The 17,405-nt window shown below is 36.2% G+C and overlaps 1 protein-coding gene across 1 annotated transcript; it reads right to left on the bottom strand.

Moving 5' to 3' along the window:
* Positions 1–2,908: 2,908 nt before the first annotated feature.
* Positions 2,909–10,940, bottom strand: LOC113356830 (protein CHROMATIN REMODELING 25-like). Its single transcript, XM_026600055.1, has 21 exons — positions 10,631–10,940; positions 10,125–10,502; positions 9,752–9,835; positions 9,410–9,650; positions 9,210–9,335; positions 9,059–9,115; positions 8,879–8,965; positions 8,682–8,777; positions 8,487–8,537; positions 7,835–7,909; positions 7,632–7,718; positions 7,006–7,094; positions 6,790–6,922; positions 6,127–6,246; positions 5,938–6,051; positions 5,746–5,829; positions 5,557–5,634; positions 5,372–5,430; positions 4,591–4,771; positions 4,404–4,502; positions 2,909–3,453 (listed from the first exon to the last, which is right to left on the bottom strand). Exons 1-21 carry the CDS (start codon positions 10,816–10,818, stop codon positions 3,079–3,081), a joined length of 2,802 nt encoding a protein of 933 aa, XP_026455840.1. The 5' UTR covers positions 10,819–10,940; the 3' UTR covers positions 2,909–3,078.
* Between the last annotated feature and the right edge of the window lie 6,465 nt (positions 10,941–17,405).

Raw genomic sequence — 17,405 nt, forward strand, 5'->3', positions numbered from 1 at the left:
GAGTGAGGTGTGTCAATCTGATTCAGTTCGGGACACAGACTAGTAATTACCAAATAATTACCTTTGGGATCTTGTTAAGTTGATTAGATTGCCTACCATTATCGACAATGAACACAATGAAAATTCGCTTCAAACTTTCAGTTGAGTGGGCTGGCGTAGTGGGACGGACCATCGATCAAATTTGATCAAAGAGTAAAATCCAGACCAAATTTGATCTGGGATCAGGATCAAATCCAAATATAGTCGGGCGTTGATATAATCTACGCTACACATCGGGCGTTGATATAATCTCCGCCATTTATCGGGCGTTGATATAATGTACGCATGAAACGGGGCGTTGATATAATGTACGCCTGAAACGGGACGTTGATATAATGTACGCCCGATGGGGCGTTAATATAATGTACGCATGAAACGGGGCGTTGATATACTTAACGCCCCACTTTCACAAATTTTCAAAACTTACATGGGACGGGCTTTATACCTCCGCCCCATTTTTTTTTTTTGTTTCTGAAGCGTATACTATACCAACGCCCCACTCGCGCGTTATCTTTACCAACGCCCCATTCGGGCGTTATCTTTACCAACGCCTGATCCCAGGCGTAATGTTTATCAACGCGCGACCAAATATACTCTTTTCCCACTACACCACATGACGGACTAAACCCAAATTTAATCTTTTTTTTTACTCTTTGGTCTTTGGTTATAGTCGCACCACTGTGGACGCTCTTAGATTGTACACATATTCATTAACATCTTCTTAGAGTTTATGCTCGTTGTGCATTAGGCGGGATAGTAATTTTCTTTAAGGCTTCATTAGCAGATTTCGACTAGCATTGAGAAGTGGATCATACGCGTACAATAGTGAGATGTCGATGATCATGCAGGCTGCAGCCATAATGGTTGAAAATGTATTAATAACGTGCAGTGTCATGCAGGGCAATTCAACAGCAGAAATAGGGCCGGTGGGGCAGTTTCTATTGCTGGCATGGTAAGTACTACTAGTTTATAACAAAGTGTAAAAGTAGTGTATACTTAAAACAAAAAACGTATTAAATGCTAATAGTTTCACTGCACAATAATTATCATCTTTCATTGACCAACCTTTGACTTGAATTTTGTCATTTAATGTCTGAGCTGGCGTAAATTAACAAGTCATTTGTCGGGTGCACGTGATAGGATTCCCGACAAATCGGTCAAATCAACCATAAAAATAGAACAAGGAAAAGAAGAAAAAGGAAGAGTATCCCTTAATTTGAGAGTATACCATAGTTAGCGGCGTAACTGTATCCGTCGGTGCAACATCGTTTGGTGACTTTAGTCCGGAGAGGGATACCGGATATATATAGGCTGACAATCGCATGAGATCAGTATTTCCTTCAAAAGAGAAACTTTTATTTATTCGGAATAGGGGTATATTTCGTTCGGTTCTGTGTCTGTTCTGCTCCGTTAATCCTTTTTTCTAATCGATGCATGGCTTGGCCTACGTTATTCATGTCCACTTATCGTGTCCGTGTTTATCCACCACCAAGATTTACACGAAGGAATGAGCATGTCTCATGCACATAGTCAAATCGTTGAGATAATGACTTATGGCTGGGTACGTGTAGACTACTATTTGAGATTGTGCCGAATTAATTATTCCAAGTTTCCCACCTTCTCGTTGTATCCGTAATCCGTATAAGGTGCACATGGCTGCTAATAAGGGTACCAATCTAATTGGGGTGTACCGTTCCAAACGTAAAAAAATGTTTCATCTTATTCAAAATTTGGTACACCCCATTAGCAATCTTGCTTCCTGTACTGTGTTGAAACCTGAAACTCATAATGAAGATACCGTATGAACTGAACTTCTATACTCTTTTTTATTGCATAGGAACCACCAATATTTGCATATATAACTAGGTTAATTACTTAGAACTCAGAAGGCTATGACGCCCATCGGCTAAAACAGGAAAAGAAAAAGAAGCATGCAACAATATGACTGCATATGAACCATACCTTTAATGTAAGACAAAGAAAGGAAAAGAGATAGAAAATATAAGTTCTGCTGAGTGGGGATATAATGCATGGTTGTCGCTCACATGGTTTTACCCGAAAGTTGGAATAACATTCTCACTGCCAAATAGTTTTATGACACTTGGTAGTTGGTTCTCGTTATGAGTAAAATAGGGGAAGAGCTCATGGGAAAGACTTGATTCTCGGATGCTGGTTCTCGTTATGAGTAAAGGGGACTCCTATGTGATGGAAAGGAGATGAGAGGTTAGGTTTCAGATTTTGACGGACAATTAGATTTAGGAAGTCAACAGACTCAACACAAATATTTACGACTTTCTTTCGGTCAGAAGTTACATTAAAAAAGAAAAAAAAAACGAAAATGATGATACATGTGCCTCTTATGTTGGCAGTCGATGGCATAGTTGCAGCCAATGGTTTCTTCGATCAACTCATAAATCATAATGGTAAGCCGTGGGTGCATTTGCGAGCAAAAGATAAGGTCAGAAATTGAGATTAGTTCTTATTCCACCATAAAAACAAAATAAACACAATTTCAAGGATTCTAAGTTAACATAACATGCCAATTCATATATCTTACTGATGTTCGATTATTTGGTGACATTTGACCGGCTTAAAAACAAATCATGTTTTTTTCTAGATCATTGTTTACAACCGATTGACTGACGGCAAAAAAAAAAAAAAATACAAAAAAAATACAAAACCGACTAGTTTCAAAGTACAAGTAGAAGTAGATAAGTGTCACCTGGGTGGAGAATACACACACATGCCTTAGGTGATTCATGAGGACATCGATTTAGTTAAAATCCTAATTAGCAGTCTCGTGAAAAATACAAACCTACTCTCAGATTAATTGCTAGTTTGTCTGTTTTTGTTGTATACATATACATAGTAAAGACAGAATAGCCAACTTGCCCTCGTATAAATTTGATAAGGTGTTGAGAGAGGATCAAATAAGACTGTAAAATCTAATGGATCTTACCTATGTGTGCCCAGCCTTTTCTTTGTTTTAAGTTTGAGATGTGTTAAAAGTGAAGAAAGAAAAAAATTGCTAAGATTATTTTACATAAAATCATCATCATGATCATCGGAATGCGACAATAATCTCTTTAGGGGTAACTGTTTCCCAAAACTAGTTCTAGGTTTTGTTGGTATAGGTGTAGTACTTTGTGTGGACATTTTTGTGAATTTCGTAGGTCCCTTTAATGAAGGTCTGGACAAACCTGGTGTTGTCTTACAGCTTGAATTAGAATTTACAGTGGATGAGATTGCTGGACTTGGTTGTGCATGTTCCCGCAAGAATGACGTTGATTTCTGGTTTTGGATCACCCTTGTAACAGCATGGATTTTGTTTCCTTCTGCTCCTCTGGGGGTTGAACGCATTGACTCGATTGGTACAAGCTTTCCGTCTACTTGGTTTGTGAAAACAAATGTGACCTGCCACAGCAACATTGGGAGAAGTGCATAAATATCATGCTCATTTTGCACACCATAAGCAATATTACACAACATAAATGTGGAAATTCAGGATACAGGAGACAACTACTTGCAAATGTAAAAAATACAAAACAAACGGGCTTATTACTGATTGTTGGGGCATCACAATATTGTGTCTGCAACAAGCGATGAAAATGCAAATCACACAAAATAGACTAAGTTGGAGGGTGACAAAAAATAAAACAGATGATCAGAAGACAGTTCTTCAGAAATTACAAAAAAATTGTTTTTAAAGGATAGTTTCAAGTCAAAAAAGAAAGAAAAGAGGGGGATATTTTTAAGTCTAGGTGCAGAGTATGTATCAGTCATGTTCTTGGACTTTACTACGGGTAAGCAAGATCCAAGAACTACCTATAAGCAAAACCTTTTGCCTTCCCTTCTGTATTTACATCTGCACACTAATGTTGGTACATTTCATACCGTTAAGTTGCTTACAGCCCATTTTCTTGAAAACACATAAATTTGCTAGCTTACTTGTTAACATGCAGAAATGCAAAAGAAGTACTCCTCTGTCCATCATAATATCCAGTTATATGCAGAATAAGCACTAATCTTAAATTGAAGGTAGATATTCCATTTACCATATGATCACACTTTTTCAGCAGTGTCTAAAATGTGGTCGCATAGGTAACTCGCTGGATCTCAGTTTACCACATCAAGATTAATTAGTTATTCAACATAATCATTGGGTCAGTAGAAAATAGTCTCTATCAACATCTAATACTTGCATTATGTTCTTGGTAATTTTTAATCTGCCAATAGTGAAAAATTTATTACTAAATGCGGTAACTTATCATGCAATGATTAAAACTTTTATCAAGAAGTGAAAGATATGGACATCCTTTCCTCAGAATAACCAAACCGAACTAAGAGCCTAACTGGAAGCTCACCTCGTCACCTGCAGAAGCTTGAAGAATTGAATCAGGTACCGTTGCCGAGAGAAAATGATGCCCCCAACTTCCGAGGTCTTCTTCTAGTGGAGTGCCCAACTAAAAATTGTGTTCCAAACAGATATTAAGAATTATTGGGTCCAACTCAATTTAGGCTCGAAATGTAAAACAGTGAGCTTCGTCTTACCTGTTTCTCTGAGCTTTTTAACTTATCCAAGCAACCAGATATCTCTTGAAATCCACCTATATCACCTTGGTCATCCTGACTTGCTGCTCCATCTTCAACCTGTCTTGCGATTTCAGGAGCATTATCTTCTAACTCACAAGTTTCGCAACGACTGCAGTTCATATTTTCATGAATTTCAGACCTGCATAACAAAGTACGACGAAACAACAATTAGATGCACTAGGGTAAGAAGTACTAGTTTAGGTTACAAGTTCACAATACTCTAGAGTGAAGGACTGGCACATCCCAGACCCAGGTAAGATTCATAATCACATAGCCAGAAAAACAACCACTAGATGGATGTGAAAAAGTTGTTTGTTCAAGGATAAGGTAAGAAAAGTTGAATGTCATAAGATCATAGAGTAGTTACTTCAAAGTTCAAGTACTTGACTAAGCTGAACCTGGTATGCAATTTTCATACAGCATGCTCCTTAAGAATTGGTATGTGTAGCCTGAAAAGTGTGGCATGCAAATGCAAAGCAGAAATATTTCTTTTGGACATCGAGGTGTGCTCTCTTTGGTTTCAGGCTTTCAGCTTCCAAAACAGTGCGACTGCAAGGAATCTACGCTTTTCTTCGGATCATAAAAGTAAATTAAAGTTTAATGTAGTTCCCTGCCTGTTTATGTTCTCCAAGTTACTGACTAAAGAAATAGATATATCCACATTACTACTATTCATCATGCAGATGAAAGTGCACTTCTAAGATGTGATAAAACTTCTAGCTTTAAAAGATAAAGTTACCTGGATTTTTCATGAAAGGTGAAAAGATCCCGTAGGTCTTCAGTTGAAAGAGCATTTCCCTGCAATAAAAATTGTAAATTTTAAGGGCAATGGAGATAAAAATTGTAAATTTTAAGGGCAATGGAGATAAAATGGTTAATCTTGATCCACCAAAAAATCTAAACCATTAAAAGATGAAATAGAACCTGTGACTTCAGATTATCCCCTTTCTCTTTCTGAATAACTTTTTGAAGCCCTTCTTTTGACATCTGACGCTGATAGACCTATGAAAACATTTAAAAATAGTCAACATACGAAATCAAGAAACTTAGCTTACAAACTAAAGTCTAAAACCAATATGCTTTCCATATAGAGAAACAACAAATGTCGAAAACCTTTTCTTCAATGGTTCCAGTACTCAAAAACCGATAGATGTAAACTCTCTTTTTTTGCCCATCCCTCCAGACTCTTGCAGCAGCCTATTTAGAATGACAAACGGAAAAACATCAAAATGTCGTGACCTTGTGAGAAAGTCAAAATAGAGTTTGTTTGATTCTGCATGAATGAAAAGCTATATCTAAACATACTTGCTTGTCATTTGCAGGATTCCAATCTGGATCAAATAAGACAAGGCGATTTCCACCAATCAAATTAAGCCCACAACCACCAGCCTTGCTACTTAAGAGAAACACAAACTCATCCTGCAAGGTATAAATCAAGACTGGTTAACAATAGCCTAAAGAATCTTACAAGGTCCAGCGTTCAAAAATGCTTACCTTCGATGGGTCATTAAAACAGTTTACCAATTTCTGTCTTTTACTGATAGAGGTGGTTCCATCAAGCCTCAAGTGTGGATATCTTCTTTCCCGACACAATTGTGCAAAGAGGTCCAGAGTCTGGTAATCAAGGGAAAACAGAATTTACAAGAAAAGTTAGTTACAAGAACAAAAACTAGTACAATTAGCTCTTGCAAGAAAAGCTACATTATCAAAAAGGAAACAAGTTCCCTCCAAAAAGAGGTGTCTTCATATCTACGCACTCTCACATATAGTTAGAAACACCTGTTCCAAGACTTATAAACTCATAAATCGCTGGGTTAAAGTCTAGGAGGAAATAGGCGGTTCATAAAACCCAGCTTTTTGTAGACTGGGAACTCCAGTGAGGATGATTCCATGGTGAGTAACCATCCTCACCAGAATTAGTGAATCATCTCTAAGGAGGCCCATAAGAAGCTAACTTCTGCGCACCTGATTTCTTGATATAAACATGATGTAAAGTGATAGTGGAAACTACTTGCATAAAGTAATAGAAAATTAGCATGTGTTGTATGTAAATGCAGGATGGTTTCAATTAAGACAAATTACTGCTAAATGAGGCTTCCTGCTAACTAGAATTTATACAATAATTGGAGAAGTTGCGTTGCTAGAATGAATACTAACCTGAGTATAGTTGGAAACAAGGACAATACGGTCATCAGTTTTGCTACGCAACTGGGCCAGCAACCGAGCTAAAACATGCATTTTCCCAGAAAGTTCAACCCAAACCCCATCACCACCAGTCCATGCTCCAGATCTAAAATTTACAGTGTTTACACTTAAATTAGAAATATTTTGCGGAAGATAGAAGAAGATAGAAAATGTAAGGTAAATATATACCTTCCAGAAAACATTGCAGGAGGAAAAAAGCGAATGCAATCCTCAAATCCCGACGTTCCTGACCCACTTTTGATTGTATCATAGATAAGCTGAAAAGAAGATGTCTACAGTGAGCATAACACTAATTGTCGAAGTAAAGACAATCTAAATCAGAGTAACATAACATATATGATACTTTTTAAGCAAAAACAAAAGCCTTGAAGAATAAATATAGCTAAATAAATAAACAAATGGAGTAATTTCTACAAATTAGAATAAATATAACAAATGAAGCTTTGTTTTCCAGCATCTGAAATGGGAAAAAAAAAGGGAAAAAAAAAAGGAAAAAAAAAAACACTTCATCTGATGAAGGAAAATCAATAAATCAGATATACAGCTTTATGTTGCACTAAACTACATTTCATGCTTTGAAAATGACCTCTACTTGACTACACCTTGCTTCTCTATAATGCTTACTAGTGGTGTAAAGCTGGACATCTGTGGATTATCATAGAGATGATAAATACGTCACAACCAATACAAGAGTACATGAGCTTATTTTGCGTCCGCAGAAGAAGCATAAGTGTAAGAGCACACAACAAATACCAACTGTTAACAAAGAGAGTACTCTCCACTGATAACCCTACCTTAGGATGATTGCAAAGCTTTTTCAAAGCAGCGATATATGCCAAAATTTTTGATTGTTTCGCCTCTTCAGATATTGCTCGCTTAACCTGAAAGAAGAGACCAACGAGAAAAGATAATGATTAGAGAAAAATCAATTACATTAGTTTACCAGCAAGTTTTCTGAACCATTCGAAATGGACAAATGGAAAGAAAAAAGACCTACATTTTTGGAATGTATAAAATGGTTATATAACTCCGACTGAAGAGGACTCAATTTGCAACAGACAACTTCAACTATCTGCAGACAAATTCAATGCAATAAATTTCAGGTGTAGTACAAGTTCAGATGAAGCAATTTATACATTATGGCTACTAGTATCAAGCATATTCTAACTACTTTTTATCAGATCAAGGCAATACTGTGTTATCAAACATATGCCACTCTTGAGAATTTGAGATGATTAAGATAAGGGATTAAGTGACCAATTGTGTGCTTCCCCAGTATCATATGTGAACGTTCACATTCCAGTGATGTTCCCGTAGTAGATGGCGTAGCCTATAATAATCAAAGAAACACTGATATCCAATATTGTTGCTTGGTACAATCCACAAAGCGTGTAATTTGCACCTTATTGCTGATTCGCTGGGGTCATACAGGTGGTTATTTACTCTTGTAGTGTCCCTAAGTCTAACCTACACTGACTCCACCTACATAATGTTAAGGACAAGCTCATAGAGGTGAAGATGGGGTGCAAACTGTATCGAAAATATCTTGAAACATCGCAAAACTGAAAACTAGATAAGTGTATAAGGACATTTGCAAAGGTGAAATGGCGTTGCAAAACACATCAAGTAGACCGAGATCGCTGAATTACCTTTGGTGGTAGATGATTTGATAGCAAAGCATTGGTCCTCCTCAAAATAAACTGAAATGAAAATCCACAAGTGTAGAAGAGACGAGGTTAACTGCTGCTTATTCGAAAACCACAATAGTAGAAACAGAGAAATAAAAACAGAATATCACGAGCTCCGGGGATGGTTATCTGTTTCACACACTGAAACAAGATTACCTGATTTACTTTTGTGCTTAATTCAGCAGATCGCTCCACGCTAAGATTTCTCTCTTCTTCTGTTGCTGTAGGTTCTCTTCCAGAAATGATCGGTGACTTCATTTGATGAGTTCGAAAACAGAGAAAATGTCACATTGCCAGCATCTATCAGCTAGATAATTAATAACAATGAATACAAAAAAAGGCAATACACTCACCTCATAGTATCGTCGAAAATATGCAGCATCTCCCAAGATTCCTGGATTGGTGAAATTAACCATCGCAAAGAACTCTTCCAGATCATTCTGGCATTAATAAACAAATCAACATAGGTAAAACTATATTATCAGAGAGACGTAAATTCAACTACAACAAGAAGCTAGATTAAGGACTGTTACCTGCATCGGAGTTCCTGACAATAATATGCGTCGGTTGCATGAAAGACCAGCTAATGCCTGAATTCAGAACAACCATCTTGGAGTTAAGGATAGACAAACAGTATTTTATACATACCAGGATAATACAAGGAAAGATATATGATAATTGTACCCGATTTGTTAGTGTCTGGTCATTCTTCAGTCGGTGTGCCTCATCGCAAATAAGGAGGTCACAGGATCCACTTTTGTCAAATTTTGACGAATGCATTCGGAATGTCTCATAGGAAACAATTAGCACCTTGTAAAATATAGAATAAATCAGTATCCATGCTAAAAGTAATAGCTTATCAAGACAGATAATCATAGACTTACCTGATATGGACTACGCGGTCTAATGAAACTGTCTATTCCAGAAACAACATCATCCCTGGTGCTCTCACAAAGAGCAATAAGTTGAAGTCTATCTCCGACCCATTTCTTAATTTCAGATTCCCAATTACTTACAAGGCTGGTAGGAGTGACAATTATTGCCTTTTTAGCCATGGGCTCTCCATCAAATCCCTGCCGAATAAGAGTATGCAGTAATGCGATTGACTGTAAAGTTTTCCCCAAACTGCAAAATAGAACCAAATAGCACATGATAAAGAGAATAAGAAGACAATGGACTATAACATCAATGTCTGATAAAACATCTGAAATAGGTAAATTCAGTACCCCATATCATCAGCTAGAATGCATCCAAAAACACCAGGAGCACATACCCCAGATACACAATCAAACATGAATTGAACACCTTCACTGCATCAAAAGTTAAAGTTAATGTATAAGCCAAGGAAATAATAGAATGACATCAGAAGAAAGACATGGATAATTTAACTGCTTCAAAATTTTCTAAAGCAAACAAAGGTGTGCACATTTCACACATTTAAAGGGGTGTATGTTATCTGATTTGTCCTTTATCGAGGGAAGCTACCTATAGCTTTCCCAAGTCAACACTCCAACCACATCAATGGACTAAAATTAGCTTTCCCAACTTAAAAGAGTCTCTTTACTGGTAAAGTAAGAAAAGAACAGAAAGGGATAATACCGCTGATGAGGACGGAGGAAACGAACAAGCACTGGATCTACCATTATCGAGATAGAAGTCACACACTCCTCTCCGGACTCTTCAGATTGCCATAACACCAAAGGCTCTATTCCTTCAGGCAGAGTCACACTTGGCTCCGGAGTGTCTTTCTCAGCACTTGGGGTATCCGTACGGTTGCTTATTCCAATTACCACTGGTCTTGATGAACCCCATGGCACAAATCTTTTACGAGCCCATAATCGGCGAACAAGCTGTTCTTTCTGATCACTATACCCACTCGAACAAGGAGGCTTGAATGGTTTTCTAGCTATTGCTGCACCATCTGATACTGAAAGAACTTTAGGAATCAATGGTTGCCTTTTAACAACAAGGTTACCTCTGGAATCAACAATAACAACCAAAATTAACAACAAATTCATCACAAATCTCAATCCAATAAATGAATACATAAACCCTAATTCGAATTTGCGGTGTATGAGGACAATCGGATTTTCAAGAGGTGTTACCTTACAAGGGCATCAACGTTTTGGGATTTCCGAGTTTCATCAGAAGGAGGAGAATCAACAGGAGATTGTCCACCACCGTCTTCTTTTTCATCATCATCTTCGACATCTCCGATGTAATCGTCACTAGAATCACTAGAATCGCTAGAGATAGACACCAAAGAAACTTCATCATCTTCGACTTCTTCCATTCTTGCCCCTTTTCTCTCTGTCTCTCCTCACTCGTTGCTGCTTCGCTTCCACATATTGTTGTTTTAAAACGAAGGATGAAGCATTTTGGCGGCAAAATGTGTTCTCCGCGGCTGCGTTCTTGAGAAGCTACCTTCCACCATGTTTGTTTTTTTGTTTCGGATCCGAGTCGCATGGGTTCGACACATCCAAATTTAACTGAAATCACGTGACTCATCTGGATCTGACTCAATATATGTGTGTTTTGAGTTAGACCAGGCTCGATTAACATAAAAATACAATAGAAGCTCTATAAATTAATGTTGTCGGGACAATCGAAATTTATTAATTAAGCGAGATATTAATTAACCGAACACAACTTCAAAAATGTTGAATTGTTTTTTTTGCCACCAAACACAAATTAAAAAATTCAACCTTGTGACCAAGGTTCGAAAAACGGGTCACGGCCCAGGTCACAGGTACTAGGCGTGACCGTTATAACGTGTTTTGACGGGTGTGAGCACGTTTTGGGTCAAAAACGCGTTATATAGGAATAAAACGCGTTTTTTTGACGTTTTTTTAAAATAACGGGTGTGATAACGGTTAAATAAGAAAAATAAATAATTTGTGATCTGAATTTCCTATGTAACGGTAATTACAACAGTGAAAACGGTTACAACGGGTCTAAATAACGTTGTTACTACGTTTTTTCATTTTTTTTGGTTTAATTTATTTATTTGATTTTTTATTTATTTGTTTATGGGTTTTTAACATACAAATTTATGGATATCTAGTAAAATTCACAACCCTAAGTCTATGACTTATAATAATGCATTGTAGTTATCGTCTACCGACAATATTTATACACGCATACTATCACTATCCACTTGATATGTTCAAGTTGTCACTCGAATAGTTCAATGCATTCCCCAATATTTCAATAATGCATATTCGGATTCAAAAACAGTCAAAACTTTGTTGTCAAATAATACTCCTAGGCTCTTAGCTACTTGCTACAAGACTAACCAACAAGGAATGCAACAGGAAGAGAGTCAGAGACTAGCTAGAGAAAAAGAGAGTGAGAGAGGGAAGTCAGGTAGTCGATTTATCTTTTTCTTTTGCATTTGGAGGTGTGTACAATATATGATACATGTGGTCTGTACTTTAGAGTTCAGACTCAAAAGTTAAAGAAATAAAACAAAAAAAAAAAGTAAAAAGAGTAGTTGGTTTCATGATCAAATACATAGCTAGCCTGTGCTTATATACGCATGCAACGAGATTCCAAATGTTTCAAGAATATTTCGATTTGCTAGATATTATGTCTTCTTGCCCAAAGGAATGCTTTAAAAGGACAAGAAGAGAATTGAAATGAAATCAATACCTCTGGTTCTCTGCTTCTTGCTCAAAGGAATGCTTTAAGTTTAAGAGGCAATATTAATTATTTTTTGTAGATTTTTCATTCAATTAGAGATATAATTTATTAATACGTTATTAATTTATTTATTATCGTTTTTTTCTTTCATGATGTTAGAGTAGTGAATATAGATGTTTGAGAAATATCGATGTTTTTTTCTTTCATGATGTTTGAGAAATATTTAAGAAATGTTAAGTGAAGAAATGTTCCATTCTATTAACGTATATTTACTTAATAAATGTTTCATTTTTATCTAAGAAATGTTTTAAGAAATATAGATTTTTTGTTCATTTTATTATCATTTATTTAAGAAATGTTTTAATAAATGTTAATATTCATAATTTAATAGTCCATCAACTTGAATCAGTTGGCACGTAAAAAATCATTGTTTCTTTATAAAAAAAATGGCATGATGAATTGATGTATGGTATGTTTGTATTCCTGTTCTCAATCATGAAAAAATGAGAGGCTACACGATCCTTAATTTCAACTTTTAATATTCAAGTTGAGTAAATGACTAATGCAACTTGTGATTTCTAATTAGAATGCTACTCTAACCATTTTTATATTGATGGAATATGTCCACTTAACTTGTATTTATATATGTCACTTATTGCTATGTGAAATTTCCTACTTACAGAATATAATGGAAGGATCAACATCTTCAAAACGAGATGTTTTTCATGCATATTGTACTGTAATGAGTGATGGTAAAAAGTTGAAGTGTAATTTTTGTGAAAAAGAAGTGTCCGCGGGAATTTCACGTTTCAAAATGCATTTGGCACAACAAAGAGGTACAATTACTCCCTGCATGCATGTGCCACCTGAGATTAAAAATTTAGCAAAAATATGGGTGCAAGACAGAAACAAAGCAAAACGGCAACGAGTACCAGAAACTGAATATGAAGATACAAAAATTCAAGATATGTATGAAAATGAACCGTGGAACTCTGTGCTTGATATAGATGAAGAAGAACAAGCGCCGGTAACACAAAAGAAAATGGGAGGGTTATCGAAGTTGAAGAACCTTTTTGGACGAAAAAATAAGAATACTAATGCCGGAGAAGGTACATCACAGCGTCCACAGGCCTCTATGGACATACCTAGTTCTTCAATGCGTACACCACACCAAGCACCTAGGATGTCTGTAGATATGGGAGGAAAATATAATACTAATAGGGATTCTCAACCTAGCATGGCGAATTTTGGGAGAAGTAAAACATGCCGGGAAAAAGTTGATTCTTCTGTTGGACGTTTTTCTATGCTAATGATATTCCCTTCAATGTGGCCAACTCAACTCAGTACCACGAGGCATTCAATGCAGTTGCAAATTTCGGAAAATCATACAGAGCTCCGTCTTCCTATAAGTTTTCGAACCCATTATTAAGGCAGGAAAAACAAAGGATTCAGAAGGATGTGGTGTCGGTCCAACGAAATTATTGGAGAGAGTATGGGTGTACACTCATGTCAGATGGTTGGAAAAACAAAAATAACCATACGATTGTAAACTTCTTAGTTTACAGTGGCCATGGGACATCATTTTTGAAAAGCGTTGACATCGAGCATAATCGGTTGACAGCAGAGTATTTGATGAGTTTGTTCAGACCGGTTATAGAAGATATTGGTCCGACAAATATTGTTCAAATAGTAACTGATCAAGGATCCCAATTCAAAGCCGCAGGTAACTATTACAACTTAATTTAATTACAGTTGTTTATTTTTATATATTATTAATTCATTTCTCATTTTGTTTTAATAGGTATGAGATTGGCCATAGAGTATGGTACATTTTTTTGGGTACCTTGTGCAGCTCATGTGTTGGATTTAATGTTGGAAGATACTGAAAAGTTTCCCTTTGTTAAAGGTGTGATTTCAGAAGCTAGAAAAATCAGTAAATTTATTTATAATCATGGTTGGGTTCTTGCTAGATTCAGACAACATTCTGGGGGACGCAATCTATTGCGCCCTGGCTTAACAAGGTTTGCGACAAATTTTATCGCAATCAAAAGTATCATTGATCAACGTAATGCAATCGAGACAAATTTTCGTAATTATATGAATTTCTATTCACAGTTTTTGATATTTTTAGGCGGGAAGAATGCAAATGATGCAAAGCTAATTTGCATCACCATCAGCAAGATTGGCTGCTCTGCAAGGTGATCCTGTAAGCTGGTGGTTGTCATACGGTGCTCAGTTTCCATCACTCCAGAGGATCGCGGTAAAGATACTAAGCCAGACAAACACATCATCTGGATCCGAGAGGAATTGGAGTGTGTTTGAAAGAATTCACACCAAACTACGCAACCGTTTAGTTTCGTCAAGAATAAACGATTTGGTATATGTTCAGTACAATTTAAGATTGGAGCAGCAAAGAGTTCAAGGTAAAGCAAAGCGACATAACATCGATGTCCACGATGTTCATAGCCTGCTGACAGATGAAAATATGCTTGATTGGATAACAGGGGATGATGAAACACCAGTTTTACCTCAGGAAGAACATTGGTTAAATGAATTGGAAGAGGAAGCATCTAATAATCCAGAACCTCTCCCTCCACCATACGAATGGCATGATCCAGAAGTTGAAATCTCATATCAAAGGTTGCCAGTGAGTAACTTTGTTTATGACTTTGGTAACCTAACATTTGGAGACAATACACAAGGTCATGAAAATGAAAATCCCATATACAATTCTCATTACACTGAAGATCGTCCAGAAGAAGATACCCGAGGAATTAATGAAGACTATAATTCCAATATTAATATCAATAATGAAGTAGATAATCGTAATGATAATGAGGAAGAAGACTATGGTTATGAAGATGACGATACTGTTAACTACGACAACCAAATGCATTACGCGAACCAATATGAGGTGGAGGAAGAGGAGGAGGAATCAACTGAGAGTCGTCGAGAAAACAGAAAATACTTGAATAAGTCGAAAAAAAATGCCGGTACAAGTTGGTTTGTCTAAGTTTAAAATTTCAAGCACTACTGTCACTAGGTTACTTATTGTAAGTTTATAAAATTTGAAGTGTTTAATGATTATTTATGAAATTTTAGTTGTAAGTTTGAAATTAAAAATTGTATAAGAATTTCTCCAACTCAAATTTTTTTTCCTTAAAACGGGTTTAACCGGTATGAAAACGGAAAATACGGTGTAAAAAACGTGTGTTAAAATGTTATTTAGAAGAAAAAAACTGAAATATTAATTTTAGAAAAACGGTAATCACAGGTGTGAAAACGGTTATAACGGGTCTAAATAACGCCATTTTTTCCTATTTATCGGTGTTATTTAGGTAAGCGTGTTGGTGAGCCTCACGGGCACGGTATATGGGCGTGAGCGTTATAACGGACGTTTTTTCGGAAAAAACGGCCGTTTTTCAAACCTTGCTTGTGACGCAGAGATTATAATAGCTTTTAAAATGCATTATCGTCGTTGATATAAAGGTCTTTGGAATGCTATGAATTATGGGCATTAGATGCAATGCATCATGCTTTCATCATTGTAAACTTCGATCAACTGATAACACAAGTTTAGACAATTTTGATGAACATACTGATTATGAAATCACTCAAGACTTGCAAAATTTGATCGAGAAGTTGGGCTATCGCAATTCAATGAACGTCGAAGATGTCCTAAATTATCCGGAAGAAAACGAAGTTACACTGTTGTTGAGTGATGAAGGAATAATCGAGAGCGTTATGGGAACTGATAAAGATGTGGAAGAAGATGATGAAAGTTCTACAATAGAGCCCCTTTACGAAACGAGGATATTAGAGCGGCAATCACATTGAATAATTTCTTGCTGAGCTATGAGCAAACAATGCTAAAAATTCTTACAATGATAAGAAAAATTAGAGATAAAATTCAACGCGATATTGATTTTAGCAAAAAACAGAAGACAATTAAATCATTTTTCAAAAAATCTTCGTAACTCTTTAATGTATTAATATACATATATAATGCATTATTAATTTATATTTCATATAGGGTCTGTATAAGTAATAAAAATGTATTATCTTATAATTTTAGCGAATTATTAAGTTGGCACGTTGTCTCCGACTCGGGACCGGCCAAAAATATTATTTAAGAGAGTTTATTAAATAATCGAATATTAATTAAAAGAATTTCTACTATATATGACTTGGTGGCTTGGTCATACGAGTCAGGATAATTTTTTTACCTGACTTAAACGGGTCCAAATCAGGAGTTGGATCTGAGTCACGTAACGAATCAGATCTGACTGAAATAAAACAAACAGTCTAACATCTGACTCGCGACGAGTCAGGGATTGACTCGGGATTACGATTCAAATATGATGTTCATTTTAAGAATTAGGGTCATATTTTATTTATTTTTGGAAAATAAAATTACAAATAAAGTTTTGTTATGTGAATATAGTCTTGGTGGATGGCCCGCCATTACTCCAACCTAATTATCCTGATGGCATGAAGATAATCTTCACCTTCGCCAGAGATTTTGTGGGTGCTCTCTAAGTTGTGTCATTTTTATTTTGACTAGCTATCTTATAGCCAAGCCATTTGGCCATCAAATTATCCTAATGATAATTCGAATTCTTTTGGCTTATAGAAACGGAAGTCGAGTTTTCACCAATTAGTTTTTTCAATCCACCCCTTAAAAAATATAAATATTAAGCCTAAAACAATGGGGCTCCGGATCTCATGTCCCCTTCTTCCCTATCCTCCCATGTCCCTCCAATAGTGTGTTGACATGTGTCGCTTATTTATTTCCCATATTTCATACGGTTAGAAGATCTAGTTATTTTGAGTAAAAATAGCCAAAAGATAATCACTTTCCTTTCCTGGAATTAAGCAAGCTCCAAACCTACTTTCGGAGCTACATTTCTTCTCATACACATTTTTTTTTTCGGAGCTATATTTCTTCTCACATGCAAGATGTATGGGATTCGTTATCCAATAATGTTTTAACATAAAAAGTTCTTTTTTGAGTTAGTAAATGTTCCATGCTACCTTTAAACTTATTTCAGGATACTGCAGGTCTGCAGCAGTTTGCACTACTCTGCAAACGAAAAAAAACACACTGTAGCACATTGAAGAGACATAAACTAGGTTACAGTACCATATTCTCATAAATAATTGAGACTGCAAGCCAAAACAAAGTGACTGCAGCTGGTTGCAGCGCAAAAAAGAAGACTGCAACCCAATTCATAGAAG

This window comes from Papaver somniferum, chromosome 3 (genome assembly GCF_003573695.1).
Source record: "Papaver somniferum cultivar HN1 chromosome 3, ASM357369v1, whole genome shotgun sequence".
Taxonomy (NCBI): Eukaryota; Viridiplantae; Streptophyta; class Magnoliopsida; order Ranunculales; family Papaveraceae; genus Papaver; species Papaver somniferum.

Coding starts and splice junctions, on each gene's coding strand:
- LOC113356830 (XM_026600055.1), bottom strand. CDS start 10,818: ATGGAAGAAGTCGAAGATGATGAAGTTTCTTTGGTGTCTATCTCTAGC. Junction 8,966..9,058: donor TGTCAGGAACTCCGATGCAG/GTAACAGTCCTT, acceptor TATTAATGCCAG/AATGATCTGGAAGAGTTCTT. Junction 7,095..7,631: donor AGCTTTGCAATCATCCTAAG/GTAGGGTTATCA, acceptor TCTTCTTTTCAG/CTTATCTATGATACAATCAA.